The sequence below is a fragment of the Galeopterus variegatus genome, unplaced genomic scaffold (genome assembly GCF_000696425.1).
Source record: "Galeopterus variegatus unplaced genomic scaffold, G_variegatus-3.0.2 Scaffold2359, whole genome shotgun sequence".
In the NCBI taxonomy this organism is placed as follows: domain Eukaryota; kingdom Metazoa; phylum Chordata; class Mammalia; order Dermoptera; family Cynocephalidae; genus Galeopterus; species Galeopterus variegatus.
The window spans coordinates 182,337-208,568 of NW_007728470.1; the positions used below are offsets into that span (position 1 = coordinate 182,337).

The 26,232-nt window shown below is 56.7% G+C and overlaps 1 protein-coding gene across 5 annotated transcripts in view; it reads right to left on the reverse strand.

Annotated features, from left to right (window-relative positions):
- The window catches only part of BAI2 (brain-specific angiogenesis inhibitor 2), a 38,590-nt gene that overhangs the window by 8,533 nt on the left and 3,825 nt on the right, over positions 1 to 26,232 (reverse strand). For 3 of the 5 annotated variants that reach the window (XM_008581451.1, XM_008581450.1, XM_008581454.1), the window contains exons 2-23: positions 21,721 to 22,534; positions 9,836 to 9,919; positions 9,382 to 9,546; positions 8,049 to 8,213; positions 7,290 to 7,454; positions 7,036 to 7,203; positions 6,859 to 6,960; positions 6,596 to 6,702; positions 5,398 to 5,592; positions 5,155 to 5,223; positions 4,969 to 5,077; positions 4,277 to 4,604; positions 3,555 to 3,660; positions 3,317 to 3,360; positions 2,929 to 3,055; positions 2,439 to 2,542; positions 2,246 to 2,348; positions 1,387 to 1,537; positions 1,136 to 1,205; positions 681 to 747; positions 432 to 517; positions 39 to 137 (exon numbers count right to left, since the gene is read on the reverse strand). In XM_008581451.1, the coding sequence (XP_008579673.1) occupies positions 39 to 137; positions 432 to 517; positions 681 to 747; positions 1,136 to 1,205; positions 1,387 to 1,537; positions 2,246 to 2,348; positions 2,439 to 2,542; positions 2,929 to 3,055; positions 3,317 to 3,360; positions 3,555 to 3,660; positions 4,277 to 4,604; positions 4,969 to 5,077; positions 5,155 to 5,223; positions 5,398 to 5,592; positions 6,596 to 6,702; positions 6,859 to 6,960; positions 7,036 to 7,203; positions 7,290 to 7,454; positions 8,049 to 8,213; positions 9,382 to 9,546; positions 9,836 to 9,919; positions 21,721 to 22,519 (3,413 nt within the window). In that variant the 5' untranslated portion in view covers positions 22,520 to 22,534. The remainder of the gene's footprint in view (positions 1 to 38; positions 138 to 431; positions 518 to 680; positions 748 to 1,135; positions 1,206 to 1,386; positions 1,538 to 2,245; positions 2,349 to 2,438; positions 2,543 to 2,928; positions 3,056 to 3,316; positions 3,361 to 3,554; positions 3,661 to 4,276; positions 4,605 to 4,968; positions 5,078 to 5,154; positions 5,224 to 5,397; positions 5,593 to 6,595; positions 6,703 to 6,858; positions 6,961 to 7,035; positions 7,204 to 7,289; positions 7,455 to 8,048; positions 8,214 to 9,381; positions 9,547 to 9,835; positions 9,920 to 21,720; positions 22,535 to 26,232) is intronic. The other 2 variants (XM_008581453.1, XM_008581452.1) reach the window with 2 other exon arrangements.

Consider the following 26,232-nt stretch of genomic DNA (forward strand, 5'->3'; position numbering starts at 1 on the left):
CCCCCCCCCCCCCCCACCCCCCGGGGGGCATGACTAACATGGCATTCCTGGCCGAGGCTGAGCTGAGCAGGGGGCTGGGGACCGCTCCACACGCTGAGCAGGGGAGGAGCAGGCTGGCCCAGAGGCACCGCTCCGACCTCGGGGGCGGCACAGACACGGGAGAAGGGGGGAAACACATGGGAAGCCGGGAGACGGGCAGAATGAGCCCCGAGTGGGGTGGGAGGGGGAGGGCAGACGAGAGAGAGAGAGCTGGGTTAGGGTGGGTGAGGGGCTGCAGCTGAGCACTCCAGGTGCCCACCTTGCCTGCACCCTTGATGCACCAAGGTTGGGGAGCCCTGGTCAGCATCGTCAAGCCTTGAGTCTCCAAGAGTGTCCATGGCCCTCCCTGCACCATTTCCTGAAAGGCCGAGTCGCAGAGACCCTCCCCTTACCCGGCCCTCTGCTTCTTGGATTTGTCTGAGATGCCATCCCGTGCCATGAGCTTGTTGAAGACGATGATTCCGATGAGCATGTTCACCTGGGGGCCCGGTGGAGTGGAGCAGGGGAAGACAGGATCACTAGGTGCCATCCCGGCAGGGAAACCCCCAGGTGGGAGCTGGAGTGCAGGGAGGGGATAGAGGGACAGACGAGATGATGCCCAGGGGCCACACCCCTCCCATGATGCTGAAAGGGGCACATACCAGGACAATGACAGCTGCAGGGCCCACAAAGGCGTAGAGCAAGCCACCCTCCAGGGAGAGCCAGCAGCTGGGTGGGGGGAGAGAAGGGGAGTAAGACACCCGGCAGGCTCCCTCCCACCCTCCACTCCATCCCTCAGTCCCTCTGGGCAACCATGCCCACATCACTGAAGGAGCCTGAGGCCCAGCCAGGGTGAGAGTGAGCCACTGGCTCTTCTTGAGCCTCAGTTTCCCCTCTAACAAAGGTCAAGTACATCAGACCTGAGCCCTAGGAATGAAACAAGCCTGACTCCTGAGCTAAACAGTTCTCAGAGATTATCCTTTTACAGTCAGGGAAATTCAGGCTCAGAGATGAGGAGGAATTTGCCCAAAGATCCACAACAGGCATGGGCCAGGATTTCAGCCTGAAGAGACCTGAGGCTCTCTAACCCTCACTGCCCATCACGGAGGCCACGTACTAGCTGGATGTACCGTATCCTTTGGTGCGGGTAAAGCCAACAGACACGGCCACCACCAGGGCTGGCAGACCTGGGAGAGCAGGGGAGCCAGGGTGAGATGGCTGCTGGTCCTCAGGGCCCCTTGTTCTCCCAGCCCCCCAGCCCAGCTGACCCCTGTGCCCAGAGAGCTGGGCCAGGGCCAAAGCTGAACCTCTCTTGCTGCCCCTGCCCACCAAGGCCCAGCAGCAGAGTCCAGCGCTGGCCCTGCTCACCCCAGCCCAGGCAGAGGAAGCGCTTGCGAACGAGGCGGGTGCGCATCCGCCCAATGACAGCCAGGTAGGACTGCCAGGCCTCAGTAAGCACCCAGCAAAAGGAGGAGAGAAAGAAGAAGTGCAGGAAGGCAGCTGTCATGGTGCACACGCCCTGCAGGGAGAGGGAACAGGAGGGAGTGGCCCTGAGCAGCCGCCAAGGCGGGAGGCGCCAGGCTTCCCACACCCGCTGCTGGGCGCTGCCATGGCTGCCCACCCAAGCCCCACCCCCCACAGAGCCCTGCCAGGCACCCCCGCCTTCCTGCACCCACACACAGCACGACATGGGCCTGGTGACACACACACAGCACTCAGCATCCAGGGAGGCGGGCGAGCAGGCCACCCACGCACAGGCAGAGGGGCTGGCAGGGAGGAGGACAGACGGAAGCACCTTCCACGTCACGGCTAGACGGGCCCCATGCCTAGCACTCACGGTGCTGGCAATGTGCAGAGAAGGCCAAAGGGGCATGGGGACAGTCAGCACAGGTCATTCACAGGCAGGTGGCACAGGAAGCCTCGCTCAGGCTCCCAAATTGCCCACAGACACAAGGAGGCCCCATGCCACCCACCCAACACACACACTCAATTCACACGTGCTCACTGATGTACACAAATGTTCATCATTGAGTACACACACACCCCTCTCCGACGCCCTCACGTATACTCACACACACTATGTCGTCCTCACCCCACATGTACTCGGGAGTACACACACATCTATCACCGAAGGGCATCGCGAACACATGCACTGCCACCTGCAGATACTCTCTGCCCTCACCTACCCCACCATCACCCCCTGGCACCCCTGTGAACTTGCACCTGCCTTGCTCAGCACCCGGGACTGGCCCACAAGGATCAGGATGTTGGATGCCAGGATGGACAGGCAGAAGTTCAGCAAGATGATGGAGCGTTCAGATTTTATGAACCTGTCAGGGCACAGCAGGCAGAGACATAGGTGCTGGCTGCCTCACCCGACCTGCTGTGTCTGGCCCCACCCAGCCCAGTGTCAGACCTACCTCCAGAAGGCAGCATAGATGGCGAGCAGGGTGAGCAGGGCCATGCAGGACACGGCACAGCCGATCACAAGGGGGACAGAGGGGGAGCCTGCCAGCTCTAGGGTCTGGGAAAGACAGGCAGATGTTACGATGGGTTTCTGGGAGAGGGCAGCTGCAGGGGCGCCCTGTCTTGCACAGACTGGCACACCCACGTGCAAAAGGGCACCACTGTACTCACATGTGTACATAGAAGACCTAGTCACACATGTGGATCCGTATTTATGTTCAGTGACTCTTTCACACTCTTCCACACACAACTAGACATGCACGTGTGCACACACGCACCCCCAGACGTGTCATTACTGTGAGCACCATCTCAGAGGCAATCCCACGAGGGCACCTGCAGACGCACACTAGGATCACCCAGGTGCCTGGCAACACCATCAGAGACAGCCACTGGCAGCCCAGGGCCTCCTCCCTTGCCCAGCCCAGGCCCCTCCCTCCCACTCACCAGGTCCTTAGGCGGCTGGGCCAGCACAGCAAAGGTGGATAGGTGCTGGCACTGGCAGCGGGTGTGAGCTGCCTGGGTCTCCAGGGTCTGGCAGCTCTCAGTGTCCCAGTCCCCTGAACTGGCATCCCTTGGGTAGGGGAGAGGTGGAGTGAGCACCAGCCCAGCTCTGTGGCCCTGCCCCCTGGTGCTGGCCACTGCCCCAGGACAGGTGAAAACCAGGGCAAGGCTACCTCCCTGGAGCAACAGCAGAGAGTCCCAGGACGTGCTTTCGACCCCTTAGGCCAAGGATGGCACCAAGGAACCCTCTGGCATTCCAGGCAGGAATCCCTTTCTGATGAGGGGTCCTAGGGCTGCACCCTTCCTCACCCAGCGCTGCTACACAACTCACACTCTGGAATAGTCCCAGCTGGCGCAGTGGGGATCCGTGGTGCCCTGAGGAGCAGAAGACAGGAGTGCAGTTTGAGGGGTGAGCTCGCCACCCTGACCACCACCCATCCTGCCACCGCAGCTCCCACACATGCCAGAGGTTCAGCCCACCATCAGGAACAGACCACCTCCCCATTGCACAAGCCTGTGGCTGCCGATATCCGGGCATACTCGGGAACCCCACCTGGGCCTCCACTCACATTAATGATGTAGGAGAGCTCCACTGTGATGAGGGGCTCAGCTGGAGGCTGGGTGGGGGGCCGCACAGTCACTGTCATCACCCGGGACGTGACAGCCAGTGGGGGCCTGGGGGACAGGTACTGAGGTCAGCTCCTGCAAGCAGGTGCCCGGACACATTCAAAAACTCTGAAGCAGGGTCGGCCCAGTGGCGCACTGCTACAGTGCGCCACTTGGGAGCACGGCAGCACTCCCGCCGAGGGTTCGGATCCCACATACAGACAGGTTCCCGCTCACTGGCTGAGCGGGGTGCGGGCGCAACGCCGAGGGTTGCGATCCCGTTGCCGGTCCCGGTCCGGTACGGGCATGACACTGAGGGTTGCGATCCGTTGCCGGACACGAAAAAAGACAAAAAAAAAAAACCCTGAAGCTGCTTTGGATGGGACACAGTGAGGGCTACCAGGCAGCCAAGGCTCACAGGGAGACCTAGTAGAGCTCAGTGGAACTCCGGGCACTGGGAAAGATCTAGAGCTCAGTCCACCACCCCCTGGACATCAGCACGGCCTCTGGGAGCTGCGTGGATGTCTTGGAGAAGCATCTGTATCCAGAGCCAGGGGAGGGGCCCCCCGAGACTGCAGGAGCCTGCAGGTGAATCTCTCTGCAGCCAGCACAGGGTGTCCTCCTTGCTCTCACCCAGGCCTTTCTGGACATCCAGCAGCCCCATCCATCCATCCCCGGGACTCACCTGGGGGGTGGCAGGATGAGGCCAAGGGTGCGGTAGAGCACAGCACCGATCACAAAGTAGGAGGACTCATCAGGGTCTGCCGGGAGGAGGCGCTGGTGGGAGTGGCCTGGGCCAGGGGGCACTGTTCCTGGGCCCTTCCCCCTGCCAGGGCTGCCCTCAGCACCCGATGCAGCTGGCTTCCCTGGGGAGGAGAGGCTGAGCACCTCCTTGGGCAAGAAGAGGCGGTCCTCTGAGTGCCGCACCCAGTCTTTCATGCCCCGGCGGCCCCGCATGGGAAATGTGATATCGCTGGACACAGCCGAGACAGGCTCTCGCTGAATGCTGATCACTGCAGTGGGAGGAGGGTGGGCAGATTGTACCAGAGACAGACAGAGGGACAGAGACAGAGGAAGACAGACCAGGGGAAGTGCAGATGTCAGGGAGACACACATCAGGAAAGGTGGATGCAGACACCAGGTTTGGTACAAACACAGAGGTGGGGAACACATACACAGAGAAACAGACAATACCAAGATGAAGGAGAAGAAGAAACATGGAAAGAAAGATACAAATATGGAGTTAAATAGGGGAAAGACAGAACCCAGAAAAAAGAAAAAGAAAACTAGGAAGAGCCCCTTAGAAAACATCTCTCCCCCACAGGGATCTGGGTTCTGCCACATCCAGCACCCCCGCCCCTGCCTGCCTCCTTGTACCCAGATTGTCCGTGACAATCAGAGAGCTCTGGAAGGCCTTGAGAGCATCGCCCACTAGGTGAATGAAATCCTCCACGACACGGAGCAGGTGCACAGAGCCAGGGGACACCTGAGGACAGAGAGTGTGAGAGGGTCCAAGGGAGGGGTGGGTCATGGGAGGAGAAGCCTGGAAGCTGGGCCCCTCACCTGCTGAGCATCGTCCCATTTGTCCTTGTTCTCTGCATCCACCATGAAGCTCACAACCTGGAAGAAGCGCTGGGGAGAAAGCAATGAGTGTCAAGGGGTCCTAGGCCCAAGGAACAGGGGCTTTCCCACTGTAGCCACACTTGCCACCTGCAATTAATTAAACAATAGGGGCCTGGCCTTCCTGTCCGATCTGGGGCTTCTCTACCCTCAGTCCTCCTTCCTCCTGCCAGCCCAAAGAGGTACCTGCACATCATCAGCCGAGGGAACATAGGTGGCCCTCTTGAAGGTGTCAGTGACATTCCTCAGAATGTCCACAGAGAACAGCAGGTCCCCACTGTAGTAGGTGCGCCGGGCCAGTAGCTCCTGCAGGCTGCGCACCACCTGTGACATGCCCTCGCCTGCCAGCATGCGCTGTCCCTTGGCCAGGTGCTCCCGAAGCTGCAGGAGACATGTAGGCTACCGTCACTGGAGTGTCAGGAGCCCCTGGGACCACACCCTAGCCCACCCCACTCCAGTCCACCCACTGCATGTTTCCAGGTGGAAGAGAGAGGTGGAAAGGGTGAGAGAGAGCTCTTCAAAGGGGCTCACAGGAGAGAGAGTCCAAGAAAGAGACTCATAAAGAGAGAGAAAATCCCAAAAGCTATTTCTAAAAAGACTGAAATAGAAACACCTAGAGAAAGAAGGTACTCAGATGTACATATAAAAGATGACAAGCACACTATGGGATCAGGGTACCTCCACATCCCAAAGGGTCATGCACATTCTGAACTATAATGTGTGCGTGCGCGCGCACATACACACACACACACACACACACACACAGTGTAACGTGCACATGCACACACACAGTCTTTCTCTCAAACACAAGCTCTAAATGCAAACGCACAACAAGTACCCAATTACAGTCAGAGAAACAAGTACATATAGGCCACATTCGCTGATACCATTCTTACTCCACAGCAGGCCCTGGACTGGGCACTGGGAACACAAAAATAAATTCAATATTGTCCCTGCCTTCAAGGAGCCCCCAGCCTAGCAGAGCATATGAGCACATAAATGAGTGCTCTTAACACCTAATGACTGAGAAGCTCAGGGGCTGCAGGAGCACAGAGACAGTTACCAGGGACAAGGGGAGACACTTGAGAGCTGGGCTTTGAGGTATGAGTAGGAGTTTGCCAGACAAGAAGAGGCACAACCATGACTGAGAAGCTCAGGGGCTGCAGGAGCACAGAGACAGTTACCAGGGACAAGGGGAAACACTTGAGAGCTGGGCTTTGAGGTATGAGTAGGAGTTTGCCAGACAAGAAGAGGCACAACCAGGCAGAAGTGGGCAGAGCACATGCCAAGGCATGTGGGAATGAGTGAAAATCGAGCTCCCTCCACCCCCCACCAGAGTCAGGGATAGATCCTGTGGTGCCCCGGCCCAGCAGGGCACACTCACTGACAGATACAGGTAGCGGTACTCATGGGAGATGCAGCGGGCAAAGCTGGGCAGCCCCCAGTAGGCCACACCCTGGGCACTGAGGAGGCAGCGGCGACTGGCAGACCCTGCGGGTGGACAGGACAGAGGGCTGGGCATGAGCTGAGTGCTTACCTGCATCCCTCCACACCTCAGAATGGAGGCTCAAAGAGCCTGGAGGCCCAGAAGTAGGCAGCAAGAACTGCGGGAGTGGGGATCTGCAGGAAGACCTGCCCACCCCTTACCTGAGGCATTGGGGGGACACTTGTTGTAGATGATCTCGCCAGCTGCTGCCTTTTTCCACGTCATCAGCATCACATACTCGTCCCTGCACATCTCATGGAAGGCTATGGGTATAGGAGAAAGGCTCAGCCAGGCCTACACACTTGTCCCCTGGCCCCCCGGGGTTGTGCAGACAGTACCTGGACACCTCTTCTCACTGCAGGGCTTCACCTCCTCTCCAGTGCCCTCGCAGGGGTAGCCCTGCGCACCAGTGGCCTGGCACATGCGGAAGCGGCGCTGCCAGCCCGTGTCACATGTCTTGGAGCACAGGCTCCATGCATTCCACGGCCCCCACTTGCCATCAGTGGCTGTGGGAGAGGTGGGGAGGCATGAGTGGCCCCAGGTATCCCCAGGGCCAAGGATGCCAACTGCCACCCTTGTGCCGAGCACTCACCTGGGCACTCAAGGTTGCTGCACTCCCGGGTGTCAGTGAGGGCACCAGTGCACGTGGCCCAGGCTGGGCCTGCTACACTGCACTTCCGGGTGCGCTGCTGGGTCCCATTGGAACAGGACGTGGAGCATGGGCCCCAGGGACCCCATTCTAGCCACTGGCCCTCCACTGCATGGGGAGACACAAGCAGGGGTGGCCGTTGAGCAAGATGTGTGAGGCCTGGTGGGGGCAGAGCCTGCTGGGCGTTCAGACCTGAGCCAGACCAGACCCACTGGAGCGGGGGGTATGAAGGCAGGCTGGAGCAAGAGGTGGTGCCTGAGCCTCAGCCTCCCTGCCTGACCAGCTCCAGGAAAACAGGACACGTCTCCACTCAGCCCCAAGGAATGAACTCCTTTCTGTCTAAGGAAATGGGCTGCAGGGGTACCTTTTGATCTTCGAACCTGCACTTAGGCCAGCTTTGTGTCTTCTCATAGTCCAGTGGCCACTGGCACCAAGGTGCTATAAACAGCAAGGGCAGCCCAAGACTTAGAGGAAGGGTCCCTTGCAAGTGGCCCCTTTCTGATGAGGACATTGTGCCAACCCCAAGTCAGGGCTGGGGGTTACCTCCCATGCTGGCAGGGATACTTCTCTAGTCTCCCCATGCTTGGTCAAAGTTCATGGGGCCCATAGGGGTAGGGCACTGGACCTGACTGCCTCCCCTGGGTTTCCCGACCCCCACCCGGCTGGGCAGAGCCCGCCTGGAAACCCATGGGCGCTACTGACCGGGGCAGGCCGCCATACTGCAGAGCTTAGTCTGCAGCTCAGGACCCTCGCAGGCCTTGCCGCCGTGCTGGGGGGGCACGCAGGTCCGCATCCGGCTCCGGGACCCCCGCCCGCAGCTGCGGGAGCACAGACTCCAGGACCCCCACTCCTCCCACACGCCGTGCACTGCAAGGAAGCACGTGGCCGGTGGCTGGGCGGCACCTTGGCCCTGCCCACTGCCAGCGCCTGCCCATCCGCCCACCAATCAGGAGCTCCGCAGCTCTGCAACCGCTCCTTATTGGCTTTGCCCTGAGGGCCCCAGCACTCCGCCCTTTGTGGGGATGTGGAAGACACAGGCTTCTGGTCCCAGCTTACACTGGACAGCCCCTGTGGACATGTGGACAGGGAGACTAGGACCAGCCCAGGAGGGAAGCCAGGGGTCCTCCTCCTGGGGACACAGAAAAACCCAGGAAAGGACCCAAGATCCGCCCCACTCCACCCGTCTTCACCCCTAGACCCCTGAATGCAACATGGCAGGCCTGGGGCAAGAGAAGTGTGCCTCCCAGCCCCAAACGCACGACACACAGACATGAGCCTCTACACGGACACCGGCACAACGAGAGCACATGCTGGAACACAGCTTTGCCCTAGCCCTTTGCAAGCTCCTGCCACACCCCCAGGTACCAAGAGCCCTCCCTAGGTAGGCCCTACTCTAAATCCACAGACAAAAGCTGGTGGGGCCTAGGCACTGCTTCACTCCCTCGGGAGCAGGGAACAGAACTGGCTAAAGCTGCCCTGCCCCTCACAGTCACCACCTGTCCCAGGCAGGCACATGCGTTTCCTCAACAACTACATGCTCAACTGATGAAGGCTTAAGGTCTAGGGGAGCCTCCCTGGGAGTGGAATGGGGAGCCCAGAGGAGGGAGGAGATGGTCGGGAAAGCTTCACTAAAAAAAAAAAAAAATGGTGGCATAGATCTTGAAGGACAGGCTGAATGTTAATAGCCAAGGTGGTGGTGGAGTGGGGGGACAAGAATAAGCAAGTGCAGGGAGATGGGAAAGAGCAAGAGGTGCTCCTGTAGCCAGAGTGCAGAACACATGGAGGGCGGGCAACAAGGGTGAAAAGGTGAGCCTTGATTACCAGGACATAGGCATCAGGGGAGTGATACGCCCAGAACTGAGCCCAGTGGTCTGGGCCCTGGTCTGATTCATCTGTATCCCCAGTGCCCTGCACCAGGCTGGCATGGTGGGGGCACAGTCAAGTTAGGTGGATGAAAGGAGTTGGCAACCAATCATTTTTGGAAGAGTAATCTGCCTGAGTCTCAGGCAGCGGGGCAGGAGGAGGTTGGGCCTACCTGGGCAGGTGGCTGAATTGTTGCAGGGCCGGGTCTCCCGCAGGGGCCCGCTGCACAGGGTCCCATAGGGGGAGGACACGCAGGAGCGGGTCCGCACCTGTAGACCCTGCCCACACGTCAGGGTACACACGCTCCACGGGGACCACTCTTCAGCCGCTGGGTCGCCTACAAGAGAGGGACAGCGTCGGCGGCAGGGGGCACCTCCCAAGCACTCAGTCTCATGTGGGTGGGGGAGCACCAGCAAGGTAGGGGCAGGCATCAGAGGGACCCTCCTACCCTGATCCCAAGTAACAAGCTCTTCAGGAGGCAACCCACCCCTCCCACAGGCCTCATGGGGCAGAGAGACACAACTGAGCTGCAGGACAGACACAGATGGGCACACACCAAGCACACATGCCCCCAGATGCCACACAGTCAGGCCCCGCCTCAGAGCAAGGGAGGTGGCCCGAGTTACCTGTCTGTGCCATATATAGCCCAGGCTCATCTGCAGACCTTGGCCACTGGGTTTTCACCTTCGGTTCCTCTTCCGGCTCCTCACCTGGAACACGGAGGTGGTGGCAGGGGCTCAGCAAAGGCCAGCTCAGTCCTGCCACAGTGGCACAGAGAGGGCGGCCTTGCTTGCCCTCAGCCTGAGGGCCTGGAACCATCTGCAGGTGATGCTGAGAGAGCATCACGTTCTGCCCCCTGCCCCACCACCATTTCACAGATAAGGAAACTGAGGCTCGGAACGCCACACAGGACTTGCCAGTGGCCTCACAACCATCCTTTCCACCTCTTGCCTCAGCCAGATGGGGAGAGACTGGAGGGGAGTGGCTGCTCATATTAATGAGCTCTATGAGGCTTCTGTGCCAAGTGCCATACCTATCTCCTTTAAACCCCTCACAGGGAAGAAGGGACCATCATCTGTTTAGAAATGAGGAAACTGAGGATCAGAGGGGAGAAGTGACTGTACAAGTGCACACTGCTCAGTGTGAAGCCCAGGCTCTTTTTTCACCACAGGGCTGACTTCTAGGGGCTGACAAAGCAGCCAAACTGGGCAGCTGCGACCCTCTGCCTCAAGTCTGTCTCTGGGACATATTCACACTGGGCCAGGGGCACAGCACTGGACTGTGACCTGGAAGTCAGAGTGCTGCTCCTCTGAAACCCAAGGGGCCTAAGGAGGTGCCTACGTCCAGCAGACCCTCCTCCCACCACCCTTGCATCCAGGAGAGCAGCAAGAGCTCCAGGAGGCCACTGCTGCCTGGATCCTGGCTTTACCGGGCTCTCAGCCACCCTGACGTATGTGTCTGGTCTAGGCCTCAGAAGCCCCACCAACCCTGAAGGCTTCCATTCTCCAAAGCCTGCCCCTCTTGCACAGACATGAGCTCATCCAGGCCCACCCCCCACAGGCTGGGTAGTGGGGTGAGGGCAGACATGAGTGCAGAAGGGAAAGGCCAGCCCATATAGAGGCTGCTGGGCAGGTGGGATGGGAACAGCATTTGGGGACAGGGTTTTGCCCATGCTTTCCCCAGTCTAGAAGGCACTCCTCTCCCCCAGCCCCAGGCCCTTTCCTATTTATAAAAGCCAGGTCAGCACCAAACAGGTACCGAGTTTGAGGGGGCCTGAGAGGGCTGTACGCTTCTGCCCCCTGCTGCCCAGACCAGGCTCTGCACCTGTTTTGCCCATGCTTTCCCCAGTCTAGAAGGCACTCCTCTCCCCCAGCCCCAGGCCCTTTCCTATTTCTAAAAGCCAGGTCAGCACCAAACAGGCACCGAGTTCGAGGGGGCCTGAGAGGGCTGTACGCTTCTGCCCCCTGCTGCCCAGACCAGGCTCTGCACCTGAGAGAAAGCTCCTGACCAGCCATGAGCCGTGGCCACCCTGAGCAAACCCACTGCCCTGGGGGCTCTGGACTGCCACCCAGCCCAGCTCTGGTCTCATCAACTCCAGGGCCTTTCCCTTCACTTCAGCCACCAGTCCCAGGAACCGATCCACATCATCCCTGAAACTTCACCATCTCTGAAATTTAGACCCTCAGAACAGCTTCAGAGTCAAGCAACCCTGGGTCCCAACTGGGGTGAGGACACTGACCAGCTGTATGGCCTTGAGCAAGTCTCTTCACCTCTCTGACCCTGCTCTGTATCCTCTGGAGAACAATACACATAATACCCCCTCCACAAAGACTGATGAGGACCCCTGACAGAAGAAGGCCATGAAGCCATCAGCACTGTGCTTGGCACGTGGCGAATGCTCAGAAGACAGTAACTACCTTGGTTTATTTTATCATCGCCCCTCTCCTCACAACCTCCACCTCTTCTGCCCCCTCACAACCCATCCCCCACCGAGCCACCTCCCTTTGAACAGCATCTGCCATCCCTCCTAGCTTCACTTTGGACCCTGCCTCTGTCGGGGCCACAGAGAAGGTGCCGGTGCCACACCTGCAAGCCCCTCAATCCCCTCACTGTTCCTTCTACCATGCCTGCTCAGCCCTAGCCAGCCCTGGAGCCTTGTGACAAGCCACCTTCTCCATACCCACCGCAGGCCGCTGAAGAGCTGTGGCTGCGCCAATTGGCACCATGACAGGTCCAGGGGCGCCCAGGGCTTCTCAGCAGCCCCTCTTGGCTCCGTTCCTTCCTCATCCCCACCGCGGCCATACTGGACCTTGTCCTCTCTCCTCAGGGTCACCTCCACCCACTCTCTCGCCCCACCTCTCCAACTCCCAGGTCTCCTGCGGCCCTTCTCCCCATGAAGGCCAGACCCTGGGCCTGCTCCTGCTTCCCAGTCCCCCGCCTTCAAGGAGGCTCGTCTATTTTCTCTGCTCTCAGCAGCAGTTCCTCAGCACTCTCTCCTCGTGGCAGCCCAGTCTTGGACCTAGGCCTCCTCCATTCTAGAGAAGACCTTACTCTGGCCCTCCTGCACCTCTACACCATCAAGGAGTGGTCCACAGCTGGCACTCCAGCTTCTCACCTGCCACTCGCTTCCTGGCTCAAAGGCCACCTCCCCTGATAATCCACCACAGTCTGGCCTCTGCCCACACCTTTCTGCTGAAACCGTTCTTGACAGAGTCATCAACACCCTCCTTGTTGCCACATCCCAAGGACACTTCACAGGCCTCATCTCACTTGAGCCCTCAGCAGCGTCTGGTCCTGTTGACTCTTCCTGCCTTGAAACTCTCCCTTCCTCACTCTCCCGCTTTCCTCCTACCTCTCTGGCTACTCCATCCCCGTCTCCTTGACTGGTCTGTTTTCCTGCTGCCTCCCACATCAGGCATCCAAGCTTTGTTCTATTTTCATGACACATGCACCCCCAAGGCTTAACTAACCCGCTCTGAACCAATGCTCCCAAATCACAGGAGAGGCAGGCCCAGCCCCTGCCTCCCCCGTACCCCACTCCTACTTATCCTCCTGCCTCCTGACAGCTCTCCTGACCATCAGCCTCAGTATGTCCAAAACAGGGTCATCATCTCCTCTCAAACCTCTATCTGCTTGTTCCCTACCTTCTTTGCCTGGAAAACTCCTACTCAACCTTCAAAACCCACCTCAAATGACCTCTCATCTATGAAGACTTCCATACTGCCCATTCCCCAGCCACAGTTGGCTGCCCTCCTCTTCTCTATGCCTTTTCATCACAGATAGTTCCATCTTCTTCTTCGTTTTTTTTTTTAAAGATGATCAGTGAGGGGATCTTAACCCTTGACTTGGTGTTGTCAGCACCATGCTCCCAAGTGAGCTAACCAGCCATCCCTATATGGGATCCGAACCCATGGCCTTGGTGTTATCAGCACCACACTCTCCCGAGTGAGCCACGGGCCGGCCCTAGAGAGTTCCATCTTCTGACTGTCTGAAATACCCCCACTCCCCACCATGAGCCCTTTGAGGGAAGGCTGTATATGAGTCACCTGCCTGATCCCAGTCAATGCCAGCACAGAGCCCAGCCCAGAGAAGTGCCAATAAATAAACAGCAATGAACACATTAGTCCTAGCTCCCCACTCTCCAACGGGGTCACTGAAAACGGTTGTTTGTATCTTGACTCCCCACATGAGGTGTCAGCTGTGCCTGGCCGCATAAGTACCACAGACTTGGTGTGTCAGCCTTTCATTGAAGGTAAATGCAAAGACAGGTTCAAAGACAGAGCTCCCAAACCCTCTACATAGACCACCCTCAAGCCTGGCAGCCATTTATTTATTTATTTTTTATTTATTTATTTATTTTTTAAAGATGACCGGTAAGGGGATCTCACCCCTTGGCTTGGTGGTGTCAGCACCACGCTCAGCCAGTGAGCGAACCGGCCATCCCTATATAGGATCCAAACCCGTGGCCTTGGTGTTATCAGCACCGCACTCTACCGAGTGAGCCACGGGCCGGCCTGGCAGCCATTTATTAAGAAATGCTTTGGAGTTGCAAATCCAGCTGACATCCTCTCATCCGCCTGTTTCAGTGTCTTGCCCATCACCATGTCTGGGGCACCCCCCTCCACCAGACTGGCACCCAGTAAGCCCATCAGACAAGGACATGTGAGAAACCAGTTTGACCTGCTTGTCATGGACTCACACTGCTCCCTGTGGTCCCTGTGTCCTCGACTAACCGCTCACTAGCCGTTTGCTGGCTAGCTCCACAATATGACCAGAGGTGGTATCGGAGGTTTCCAGAATCTTTCCTATTTGAAAATCAGAACATGTCCCAGGTCCAGCTTTCGGGTTCCTCTCCCAGCCTCTTGAGCCAGGCCAGAGAGGGGAAGGGACAAGTTCAAGGCCATACAGCCGGGACCTAGGCCGACTGCCCTCCCCTCCAGCCCCCACCCCACCTGCCTCAGAGGAGAGGCCAGCAATTTATTTCCCACACATGGGAAAGCCATATCTCCCTGAGAGGGGAAGAAGACAGATGAGACCAGAGCTGTCATTTGATGAAATAAACATTTATTCCACACATATCACGTGCAGACCCCAGCCAGCTATGGCCTCAAAACAAAACTGGGCAAGCCTGAGAGGAAGCTGAACCAGGCAGTGTCCAAGAGGACACGGAGGGGCTCATGAAGGGGTGCGAGTGCCTCAAGAACTCCTCAGTGTCTCACGCAGTGAGCTCAGCGGGCTTGTGGGACCAGGGGCTCTGACACTGCAGCGCTGCAATCTCTCAGATTACCCACCTGGCTGCCAGGTATAGGCACAGACAGATCTGCTGCCTGGGACACGCTTCCCCGCTCAACCACCTGATGACCTCTTAACTGCTCTGTTTTGACGAAGGTAACATTTATTAAACAGCCCCTACATGGCAGTCACTGTGCATGCCACATCACCCCATTTAATCTTCTTTAGGACTGGCTTCCACATTTTATAATGAGGAACAAGGCTCCAAACTCTCACGATGGAGAGAGGCTGAGGTGGGATTTGAACCCAGGCCTGCCTTACTCCAGAGGCCATGCTCTTTCCACTGAACTGCACTGCTCTGACAAAATGCAACTCAACTTGGGCCTTCTCAGAGACACCTTCTCTAATTCCCATGGGACCCCGAGTTATACCCAGGCTCCACCAAAGCCCCTGGCCCTGGCCTCTGTTCTCCTGTCTTCACGCCACTGTCTAAATGTTCTTTTGCACATCTGCACCCCGTCCGCCACCTAAGCCTGATTTCTCTGTAGCCTCCAAAATGATCCTCTAGTATCCCAGCTCCAGCCACACAACTTCCCTGCTGAGGAAACTTCCATGGCTCCCCATACTGGCATACTCTGGCCCTGCTGACCTGTCCAGTCCTGTTTTCCTCTTCCCATTGGGCAGCCAAGGACACTGCAAGGCCATGTGGACCAGTGGGAAGGGCATAAATTCTTTTTTTTTTTTTTTTTCTATTTTCTTTTTTCGTGACCGGCAACGGATCGCAACCCTCAGTGTTGCGCCCGTACCGGACCAGGACTGGCAACGGGATCGCAACCCTCGGTGTTGCTCCCGCACCTCGCTCAGCCAGTGAGCGGCCGGTTTGTATGTGGGATCTGAACCCTCGGCGGGAGCGCCGCCACGCTCCCAAGCGGCGCACTGTAGCAGTGTGCCACCGGGCCGGCCCAGGGCATAAATTCTGAAGCCAGACACGTGGGTTTGATTCCCAGCTCTGCCACCGTCTTGCTGTGTGCCCTTACCTCTCTGAGCTTCAGATTCTTCAACTAAATGTCAGGATAACACTTCCTATCACTTAGGTTCATTGCAAGAATTCAGTGAAATCAGAGCTGTGGACTGCTTGGAGCACAAGAAGTTCTCAATGAAAAAGAGATGTCACCCCTTGTCGTTATCCCTTGAACATGCAAATGCTTTTCTCTCTTCACACATCTGCAAATGCTGTCCTCTTCCCTTGGAATACCCTTCCTTCCATCCTAATTTGCCAAAATCTTTTACATGTGAAATGCCACCTCCTCCAGGAGGCCTTCCTAGGCTGACCACACAGGGGTTTGGAAGTATGAGTATGCTGGCTCCCCTTCCTTCAGCCTAGTCCCCAAACCATCTCCTGCTGTAGCTGTGAGTGTCCTGGGCTTATCCCTCCCATGGTCCCTGAGGAAGGGTCTCAATCTCCCACACTCCTCTTGTAGAGAGGGCCTAGATTTGGGGCAGCCAGGCACAAAACAGCATTCAGCAAACATGGGCCAGATATCCCTGGGGGTTCTACACAGGGGCCACTCCTGTCTCACTCCTGGTACTGGCAGGCAGGGTGGGTACAGGCTCTATGCTACTTGAGCAGAACTGTAGACACATGCTATGTTATGTTCCACAGACCCAGCCCCCCAAACTCCACCCAGTCAGCCCCCTCAGCCTCCTATGTCATGAATGTGTTAAAAATAACCACAATAATCATCACTTCCACAGGGAGAGAGTGTTGCGACTTACAAAGTAGTCCTCCCTTCCCAGGGCTCTCTGCATCTTCCCTGAGGCTCCCCACAGCCCTGAGTAGCCACCAACTGATCCCCCTGAAACATGGCTCTGTCATGTCCCTCCCTGGCTCCCCAGCCCCAGCAGTGCTTCCTGTACCCCAGGGTGCATCAGAATCCCAGGGGTGCAGGAAAGAAGCATTAGAAAATTCCAGGCTCTACCCCTCCAGTCCAGCGCAACTGGGTATCCCTATGAGACCTACCCAGCCAGAATGCCAGGCCACCACCAAAGATTCTTCCTCCCAAGCTGCCAACCTCTCTGCCCAGTCTCCCGCCCCCTCCCCCATGTGGCCAGAGCTCCTCGAGAGCAGTGACCACATCTGGTGCAGCCTGCCTCCCCCACGATATGCGGTTTCTTGCCACCTCAAAGGCCTGGGCCACCAGGACAAGTTCCCAGTGTCTTGGGATGGCAGTCAAAGCTACGGCCTCGTCTCCCTCCACTGGAGCTACCATCCAGCAACTCCAGTCTCCTTATAGCTCCAACACCCAGCATGTTTCACACCTCCACGCCCTTGCACAGGCTGTTTCCTCTACCTCGAAAGCCCTTCCTCTTGCGGGCTTTCCCAAAGCATAACGCGGGAGATGACGTGGAGCAGCTCACAAACATGCCATTAAATCACACTGGATCCTGGACTGAGGAAGTTACCACTTTCCAGGTCTCTTTTAATCAGGGTGACTATGTGCCGATTTGTATGGGATAGTATGGTTCGTGCCTGTTCTGGTGTAATTAATAGTACCCACCTCCTCCCCTTTATAACCTCAAAAGTGTCTCAGTTTAGATGATAAATTATATGGGCACCTTATTTTTAATAATAATAAAAAAATCTTCCAACTGCATGAAAGATAAAGTCTCTGTGCAGTCCTAGACTTTAACACATCCCTAACACGTGCTAATTTCTCTTTCTAACAAATAGAGTGGCAGGAAAAACATCTAGCTAGAATTTAATAACATCGCTTTGTTTTCACTGTGGTTGTTTCTGTGATTTTCTATTTCAGATAAATGATACTCTTTCCATTTATGAAATTTCTTTGACATTTCTTTTTAATATATTAAGTTTAAAAAGCGATTCAACTTAAAGAGAAATTTCACAGGCTAGAGGATTCCTATTCATTCCTCAAAACCCAACTCAGCATCACCTTCTTTAGACCACCTTTCCACCCCTTTGTGGTTTAATCCCTCACTCTTCCTCCTGCATTGACATCTGGCACATGCATGATCATACCTATTACATTAAATTATGATGAGCCAGCAACTATTTACTGGGAATCTGTGTGTGCCAGGCACTGTGCTAAATACTTGCCCAAATTCTCTCATTTCATCCTCCTGTTCTGTGGAAGAGCTCTCACTACCCCCATTTTACAGGTGATGAAATGGGGGTAAAGTAATTTGTCAGTGGTCACACAGCTAGTCAGTGGTTGGGTCAGGAACTGAGCCCAGGGCTGAGTGATTTCAGTCTGTGGCCTTGACACCACTGTGTCCTAGCAATCATCCTCCCCAATCAGAGGGCAAGTGTGTCTTGTTCACTCAGAGCCATCCCAAGACCTGATGCAAACTCCACTCTGATAAAGACATGAGGACATCTGTGAGGGATTGGCTAGAATTTGGTCCCTGAGATGTCTGGGGGAGTCTGTGCCGTACTCCCCGTCCTGTGATGGAGAACACAGCACAGATCTGGACTGGAAGGACCTTCCAGGAAATGCTACCACGTGTGCTAGATCTCCTCCCACCCCACCCTGAGAGCCCCTGCCTTCTCACTCCCTGAGCTGCAAACAGGTAGGTAAGGGCCTCACTTCCTGCCACCGGACCAGGCTGGCCAAAAGAGAACAGGGTGGGGCCTGAACACCAGGCTGAGGAGCTTGGGCAACACTGGGGAGTCCCTTGGGGACTGGATCAGGGAAGTGACACACAGAAAACTGGGGGTCCTCAGACCCCAGGAGGGGGAGTTCCTTGTCTAAATCATACAGCAGCAGTGGCAGAGTGAGGGTTTCACTCTGGCCTCCCAGGAGACCCCAGGCTCACTTGATGGCCGCACCTCAAGAAAAGAGCCCAGAAGATGGGGAGGGTGAGCTAGCAGCATCCAGCCAAGGGTGGGACAGTGTTCCTGGGGGCAAGGAGGGAGTGTGACAGAGGAGGGACGGGGCTGCATGGAGGGGGCTCTTTCTTCCTAGTGTCACGTGGCACAGCCACACCCATTGGCCAGTGCCTTCTCAGGACTGGAGGGTGGGTGGACAGGAACTGCAGGTTGGCGGCCAGCTCTAGGAGCTGGGCTCTGCAGATGGCACTACCTCTGAGACCCGCCTTCCAGCCCCAGCCCCAGCCAGCCTCCGTGCCAGTCTTCTGCCGAGCTCCTTCCTGCCTGCCTTCTCTTTCTTCCTTTCCCCCCACTTAACAGATTGCGGCAGCAAGATGGCACAAATTTATGGCTCAACTCACCAAAAATAACAAGAGATCTATCAAAGGCAGTTTGCGTGAAATTAACAGGCGCCTGTATCCTCTCGTCAAACGCACTCAGCTCTGAGGCGGGCCCAGGCACTCCGCTCGGTCACTGCCCACCAGCCCCTGGCCTCACTGCTCTTCCAGTACCAACCCAAGCCCACCCTGCCTGGCCTTGCTGTTGATCCTGCTCAGGGGTGTCCCAGAGAAGGCGCCACAGTTCCCCTGCCCCAGGGCCCAGCGGAGGGACTGTGATGAGAGTCTGTCTTCCTGTTCACCACCACCCCAACAAATCTCACTATCGACCTGGCAGTTCCACGTGCCAGCCCATTCTCCTACGCCCAATGGGGAGGAGACAAGGGAGGCATGGGTAGGGGCAAGGGCTTGGCAAAAGTGGTGCTGCCAACAGGCACAGACTGCCCAGGCCCTGTCGATGCCATGGACCACCAGACACATCCTGACACAGGGAGCAAACTAAGTCATGTACCGGCTGTCTCTCACACCAGAAAAACTCAGTGGCAGAGGAGGTGGCAGAGTGGAAGAGCCTCCTGCCAGCCAGGAGAGAAGAAGGGGCTGTGCCAGTCCAGCTCTGGGCACCAGAGTGCCATGTGAGCCCACTTACAATGGCTGATGCCACATCGGCCCATGCCAACTCCCCGCAGGAGCTCTCCCTGCAGAGCAGTCCCACGGAGACATGCCAAGTAGGACAAGGGGCAAGAGCAGAGGTCGGGCTTGGAAACAGCTGGGAGTCCCAGCTCAGGGCTCCCTGCTCAGAGACGACACCTGGCCTCGTGCCAAGGAATAATCAGGCATCTAATCTCCACCCATCTCCAGTCCCAGAGGCCCCTGCAGAGACTCTGATGATGGTGCCCTTCCCATCACCAGCCCTCTCTGACTCCTGAAGACACTCCAGCTACCAACCAACTCCTACTTCCGGCTTCAACCAGGCCCAGCTGGCTGCTCCTGGCCCTGTGCTCCCTATGGCAGCCTGCCCAGATGTTGCCCACCCATGAGGGCAGAGCCTGCTCCATCCACTGCAGACCACTGGGTCAAGGGACCACAGGGAAAGCCAGACAAAAGGACCCACTCTCAGTTGAGCATGATAGGGGAGACCCTCACAGAGTGACAGGCAATGGTGGCCAGGCAGGAAGAGCCATAAGCCTCCTGACATACACCTAGTGTTCTCCACTGATGTTCAACAAAGAAGTGAAATTCAATTTCTTCCTGCAGGCACTAAATCCCAGGCCAGCCTCCAGGGCCCATAACCTGCCCATGGCCTGGTTGTCACTTGGACAGCTTCATCGACCGCTTTTAGAGGCCATGCTGGCCTGGGAGAGAAGCCACAGCAAGGCCACTGGGCACTTGCCATGGATGGGCATGATGCCAGATGTCACATGGGGAAGGCCAACAAGGCCCCCCTTTGAAGCACTGGGAAAGGCTACTGTCATAATAACTTCCCCCTCTAATTAATTCAGGGATCTCTCCCCATTTTATAGACAAAGAAACTGAAACACCCCCCCCCCCCAAAAAAAGGGATCCACTCAAGGACCTGCCCATGGCCTGGTTGTCACTTGGACAGCTTCATCGACCGCTTTTAGAGGCCATGCTGGCCTGGGAGAGAAGCCACAGCAAGGCCACTGGGCACTTGCCATGGATGGGCATGATGCCAGATGTCACATGGGGAAGGCCAACAAGGCCCCCCTTTGAAGCACTGGGAAAGGCTACTGTCATAATAACTTCCCCCTCTAATTAATTCAGGGATCTCTCCCCATTTTATAGACAAAGAAACTGAAACCCCCCCCCCCCCCAAATAAAGGGATCCACTCAAGGTAACAGTCAAGGCAGTGCCAACTCCAGGGCTCTAGCCTCCAAAGCGGGGATGGGTATAGACCATACTCCTCCAATACCCCCAGGAGCCATCCCACAAGACCCCCTGCTTCCCTGTAAATACTCTCTCAGGGAAATCCAGATGCCCTTTCTGACTTCCATCCCTGCATCCCGATTCTCGTGAGAGTAGGCCAGCACCTGTTATCCCAAATGGTGAAACTGAGGCCCAGAGAGAGTAGGGGCCTCCCTGTCAGTACCAGAGCTGGGAATCAGATACCAGACCTGCCTCCCTCCCACTCCCATGTACTTGGTCCTGTCCTCTGCCAGGCCCCCTGGCCAGTCCCTGGCCAAGCACTGTTCAGCAAACATGGAAGATATAGCAGAGGGGCTTGAGGCCTTGAAGCTGCAGGAAGCAGGGCTGGCGGAAAGCAGTCGTGGCTGATGGAGCTGGGGTGGGAGCGGGAGCAGGCGGGACTCAAGGGCTCATAGAGCTTTTGCCCAGTCAGCAGGAAGCTTTAGCAGCTGGCGGCTTCAGTCCCAGAAGACACGGGCCCAGGGGGGTTGGGGGGAGGAGGGGACAGGGGATGCTGGGAGCCGAGCCAGCCCAGCCCTCCAAGGCAGCCTCGGAGCTCAGGCTTCTTCACCCAGGCACACTCTTCCTCACCTCCCTCTGCCCTGACCCTGGGGCCACTGCCAAAAATCACTGACCCATGTGGACAGGAACGCATCCCTGCTCCCTGCCGACTCCAGCCTACAGGCAAACTTGTCAACTTGCAGTGCCAGGGCCTGCCACGGTCACTCCCAGCTTGGGGCCTTTGTGCATGCTGCCCCCACTGCCTGGAATGCCCTCACCATTCTGCGGGCTCATCTCACTTCCACTCGTCCTTCAGATCTCTGTTCCCCATACCTCTTCCTTCAGGAAGCCTTCCCTGGCTGCCCACTTAGGAGTCCCCTCTCTGGGTTTATATATCACCCTGTATTGCCCAATCTGTGTTCCCATTCATCCACCCAGACTGCAAAGTCTTCAAGGGTGAGGTCTGACCCCAAGCCATCTCGGTGACCCCAACATTGGACAAGGCTGAGCACAGAGGTGATGTCAGTGAACAACTACATGAATGGTCCGGAATCTGCCAAAACAGACACCAGTGGACACTGTCAGCCCCTAAACACCCCACCCCACCCAGTCCCTGCTCAGACTCACCATATCTCATCTCGGTTGTGAATAGATCATTGCTGCTCCCCGAGTGCAAATCGGCCTCAGCAGGTGGAGCTGGGCCCCCGGGCACGAGGGCATTGGACAGGGTCTGGGCAGCAGGAGGACTTGGAGGCGTGGTGGTGGCAGAGCCGGCCCCCGCTTCCCCAGGGCAGCTGCAGCCTGGCTGGGCAAAGCCACAGGCCCTGCCGGCAGCACGGCCACACTCCTCACTCCAGCGGCAGAGCACACCACAGGTGAACTGGCTGGAGTTGTTGTTGTTGATGAGCAAGACCTCGACAAAGCGGAAAGCCAGAGCAGCGGGCGCCAGCAGGCGCGGGGCCTCTGAAGGCTCAGCCGACAGGCACAGCTGCACGAAGTTCTTGTCAAAGTGCAGGAAGGTAAAGGGGCCTGAGCCGCCGCACAGTTCCAACCCCGCTGCTGCCTCCTCCTCCTCCTCTGGCCGCCCCACCTCTGACTCCGCCTGGGCCACCACCTCCTCAGGGCTAGGCCGCAGGCAGGTAAAGTTGACCAAGTAGTGGTCCAGGGGCAGCAGGCGGGGAGCGAAGTGTGCACACACCTGCTCCTGGCGGTTGAAGCGCAGGTAGAGGGAGTACTTGGTGGGGTCAGGGTTCTCCAGGGTCCAAGAGCAGCCTGAGGCGATGGTAGGAAAGAGGTCCTGCAGCGAGAAGGCCCCGTAGAGCACACCCGAGGCCAGGGCAGAGCAGGCACTGGGGGCGGGGTCGAAGGCGGCGGCCAGATGCACGGACAGAATCACAGACAGTAAGAGGGGACAGGCTGGGGTCATCCTATGTCCCTTGCCCTGTGGAGAGAGACAAGAGTCAGCAGGCCCCAGCACAGCCAGCACAGACTCTGAACCTCCTATGGCTAGCTGCAGGTAGTGAGCCTCATGGTTAAGGCCATGTTCTTTTAAGTCACCCAGGTCTACCTTAGACAAGGAACTTGAACTCTCTGAGCCTCTGTTTTTTTAATGTGTAAAATGGAGCAATGATTGTACCTATTCTCACAGGTGTCCTACAGGGGGAATGAGATCAGTAGGGCAAAGGGCTCAGGAGAGTGCCTGGAATCTTGTAAGGCCTTAAGAAACATCAGTTGCTGTCGTTACTAGTATCCTACAGTTCCTCACAGTCAGCCCCTCAACCACAACTGTCTTTGCCTGGCATCAAGCCCCAGCCCCATCCATACCACCCAAACATTATTTTCCATAACTGTTACCCTCGGTCCCAGTGTGCCGTGATCAGCTGTGAGGCACATCACGCATAATCCAGTCATAATTGTCAAAGTGGTGATGTTTGACAACGATTTGCTTTCTTATTAATCAGAGCAATTCAAAGTTATTCCTGGAACAATGTCATTCTCACTAACTTGCTTTACTGAGGGGGAGAGAAAGGAGTGGAGTTACAGCCAGTGTGCCAGGGACTGCACACAACCTAAGGCATGCCCACGGGAGAGCATTGCCAGTGTGAAAGTCATGCATATGGCTGCTGTGGATTCCTGGTTGGAACAAGGTGGGGAGGCACTGGGCAAGGGAACGCTGGGCTTAAGCCCAAGGCTAGCCAGCCACCTACTGGCTGAGTGACCCTTGTGAGCCTCAGTTTTCTCATCTGCAAAATGGGTGCAGTAATTCCCCTCTTACCTCTTCTTCCCTTCTCCCTCCATGAGATTTTCCTCTAAGGTCCGGCTCAGGGCCTGCTAATCCCAGTGAAGCCACCAGCCAATTGTGACCTCTATCCTTTGCTATTTTCCCAGGGCTAGGTCATAAGTCTTCAAGCTCTTAAGAGTAGGGACCCAAGTTTGTTGATTTCTACCTTCCCTTTAAGAGCTGCTGTACACTGTGCATCCAGCAGGCGTGAACATGCTCCAGGTGTGGGAGGGAATCTAGGACCCAAGCCCTACCCTGATGGACACACAGGGAAGTCAGACCAGAGTGGAAAAGGGCTGGGGAGGGGGAAAGCTACAGGTGCAACTGCCCACAGCCTGCCCAGCCTCCACCCAACTGTCCAGAAAATGGTGCCTGGTGCATGCTCTGGATCAGCCCCACTTCCAGTCCTACCGCCGAAGTGATCCACACTGCCTCCCTTCTCCATGCCACAGCACAGCTCACAGCACTGGATGGGCCCCTAGAGCCCAGCTGTTCCACATTAGAGGAGGAAAGATGAGGCTCAGAGCAGGGAGGCAACCTGCTTAAGATCACAGGAGAGTCGCCAAGCAAGGACTGTAATCCAGAACCTGAGCCCCCAGCCCACGTTTCTCCCTCCTCTACCAATAGCCTCTTGCTCCTCCCTTCTGCTTGCTGCTCAGGCTTCAGGCCAGATGGACAAGCTTTTAGCTCTGGGAACTGAATCACAAACATAGGATAATTCACAGGTGTGGCTAGATTTTCCCAAGACACAGCTACTCCCTGGGGACAGATTTCCCTCTGGCTGTTCAGGAGTCTCCGGAGTAGGAAGAGGAGGGACAGTAGTTAGTACCCCAGCATTCCAATCCCTGTGCAGCATCCACGGAGCTCCTCACTGCCCCAGATCCCACATTCCCACAAGCTGCACCTCTGAATCAGGCCCAAGCCCCAGTCACAAACAAGCCCCTGCCCCTGCCTAGCCACACAGGGTATGGGGAAGGCAGGCTCAAAACAGGCCCATTCACTGGGGAGAAGCCACCCCGCCCTCCTCCCAGGGTCCATCTGTAGTCATTCAGCAGAAGCCAGAACAGGCTGTTTACCCCACCACCCCACCACCCTCCTCAGAGCTAAATAGGAACCAGACCCTTTCCCACCCCATATCATGCCTGTCCCACACTGTTCAGCCTGCCCAGCCTGCTGTGGTACTAGCAAAGCCAGCAGCTGATGATGAGTGACAACCATTCCCCTCGCTGCCCCCAATTATTTTTAAGCAAGCTGCAAAATTCAGGCCATGGCTGCAGCTCAATTTGATGGGAGGTGGGGACTCATTATAACTTGCCTCCCTTCCCCCACTTAGAGCAAGGTGGGGAACCTCCCCTCACACACACACCAACACACATGGGCATGAACATCCTTGTGCCCCGAAGACCACACACAAAAGCATGCATGCACAGACACATGCATAGAAAGGTGTTCACAGGTGTTTTGCGTATGAACAGATTCATATGCACACACATAAAACCACTGATGCATGATCTCACATGCACTCAGGGGTGCACACACTCACATTTACACGGGTGTACAGTCTGACATGATACACTTATGCAGAGATTCACATGTACTCGCCAGTATGACTACACACAGGTGTCTGGCCCTCTGAGGCTCAGCACATGACAGCTGAGTGTCAGGCATAATCTGCCCTGCTGCTCCTTCCTTTGTGTTTCTAAAGCCGTGGGGCTCAGACCGCAAGCCTCACCTCCTGGGCCTCTGCTGCTCCCTACTCCATAGCCCCAACCCATCAAGAAGCACTAGGTCTACGTCTTCAGGGCCACAGCCTGGCTTCTCCAGAATCGAGCCACCTTTAAACCCTGCCCAAGTCCTCTCCTCCACTGAGTCTCCACTGAGCCCCCTCCACACCCATTCTGGGATTTCACTTTGGGTATACATGATTCTCATTGTTCCTGGTGCAACATAAGAACTTTCAGAGGCCCCTTTTTTATACCACTTTCCACCCCTCAAAATAAGGCTAAAACCCAATTCCAAGCTGGGTCAGAGAGAACTATTGATTCTTTAAAGACCTTCCTGGTTGTACGTGGTCAGAACCTATCCTCCTGGGGGAACTGACTCTGAGCCACCACCCTGGAAGAAGACCTAGAAGGATCCTTGCCTCACAGGCAGCCCAAATGGTTATTAGCTGTGATTAACCTCCCTGACCCTCAGTTTCCCTCTCTGTGGAATGAAGACCATGATCCCCGCCCTCAGGATTGCATACACCATCCCATTCAGCCTCCAGACAAGATCCCAGCACAGAGCCTGGCCCACAGCAAGCTCCCACCAGTTCCCTTCCAGCTCTCCCCTCCCTCCTCTCAGAACCTCACAAACTCTCCCTTCCTGCCTGCTGAGGTTGAGGTCACAGCGTCTGGAAGTCTCTCTGGGCTGACACATAAGAGTGGCTTTGCCAGCTCCAAGTCCAGTAAGACCACAAACAACTCCCTTCTTCCCTCTCCCCCCGCAAGCACAAGAGCTAGAGAGGAGAGGTACAGAGGTTAGCTCTGAGGAAGAACTGCCTTCCCGAAGCCTATGAAGAGGGGGGTCAAAAGGCCCCCTCTGGGCCTCTCTGGGCTGGGACGGGGTGGGGAGCTGGCTGGAGTAATCTGAGTCTCTGGGACCCTCTTCTCCTGCTGAAGGCTCCCTTCATCACGTGCCCCTGACCCCCGGCAAACCCAAGAATCCCACTGTCTGCCCAAGTACACCCAGGTCTCCTTCTCTTAGACCCCCCAAGCCTGCCCAGCCTCGGGCTTCCCTTCTGCACCAATAAAAGAATTCAAGGCTTGCGCAGCAGCTGGAAGGGCCAAGGCAAGACTGGAGGAGTTAAGGCGGGG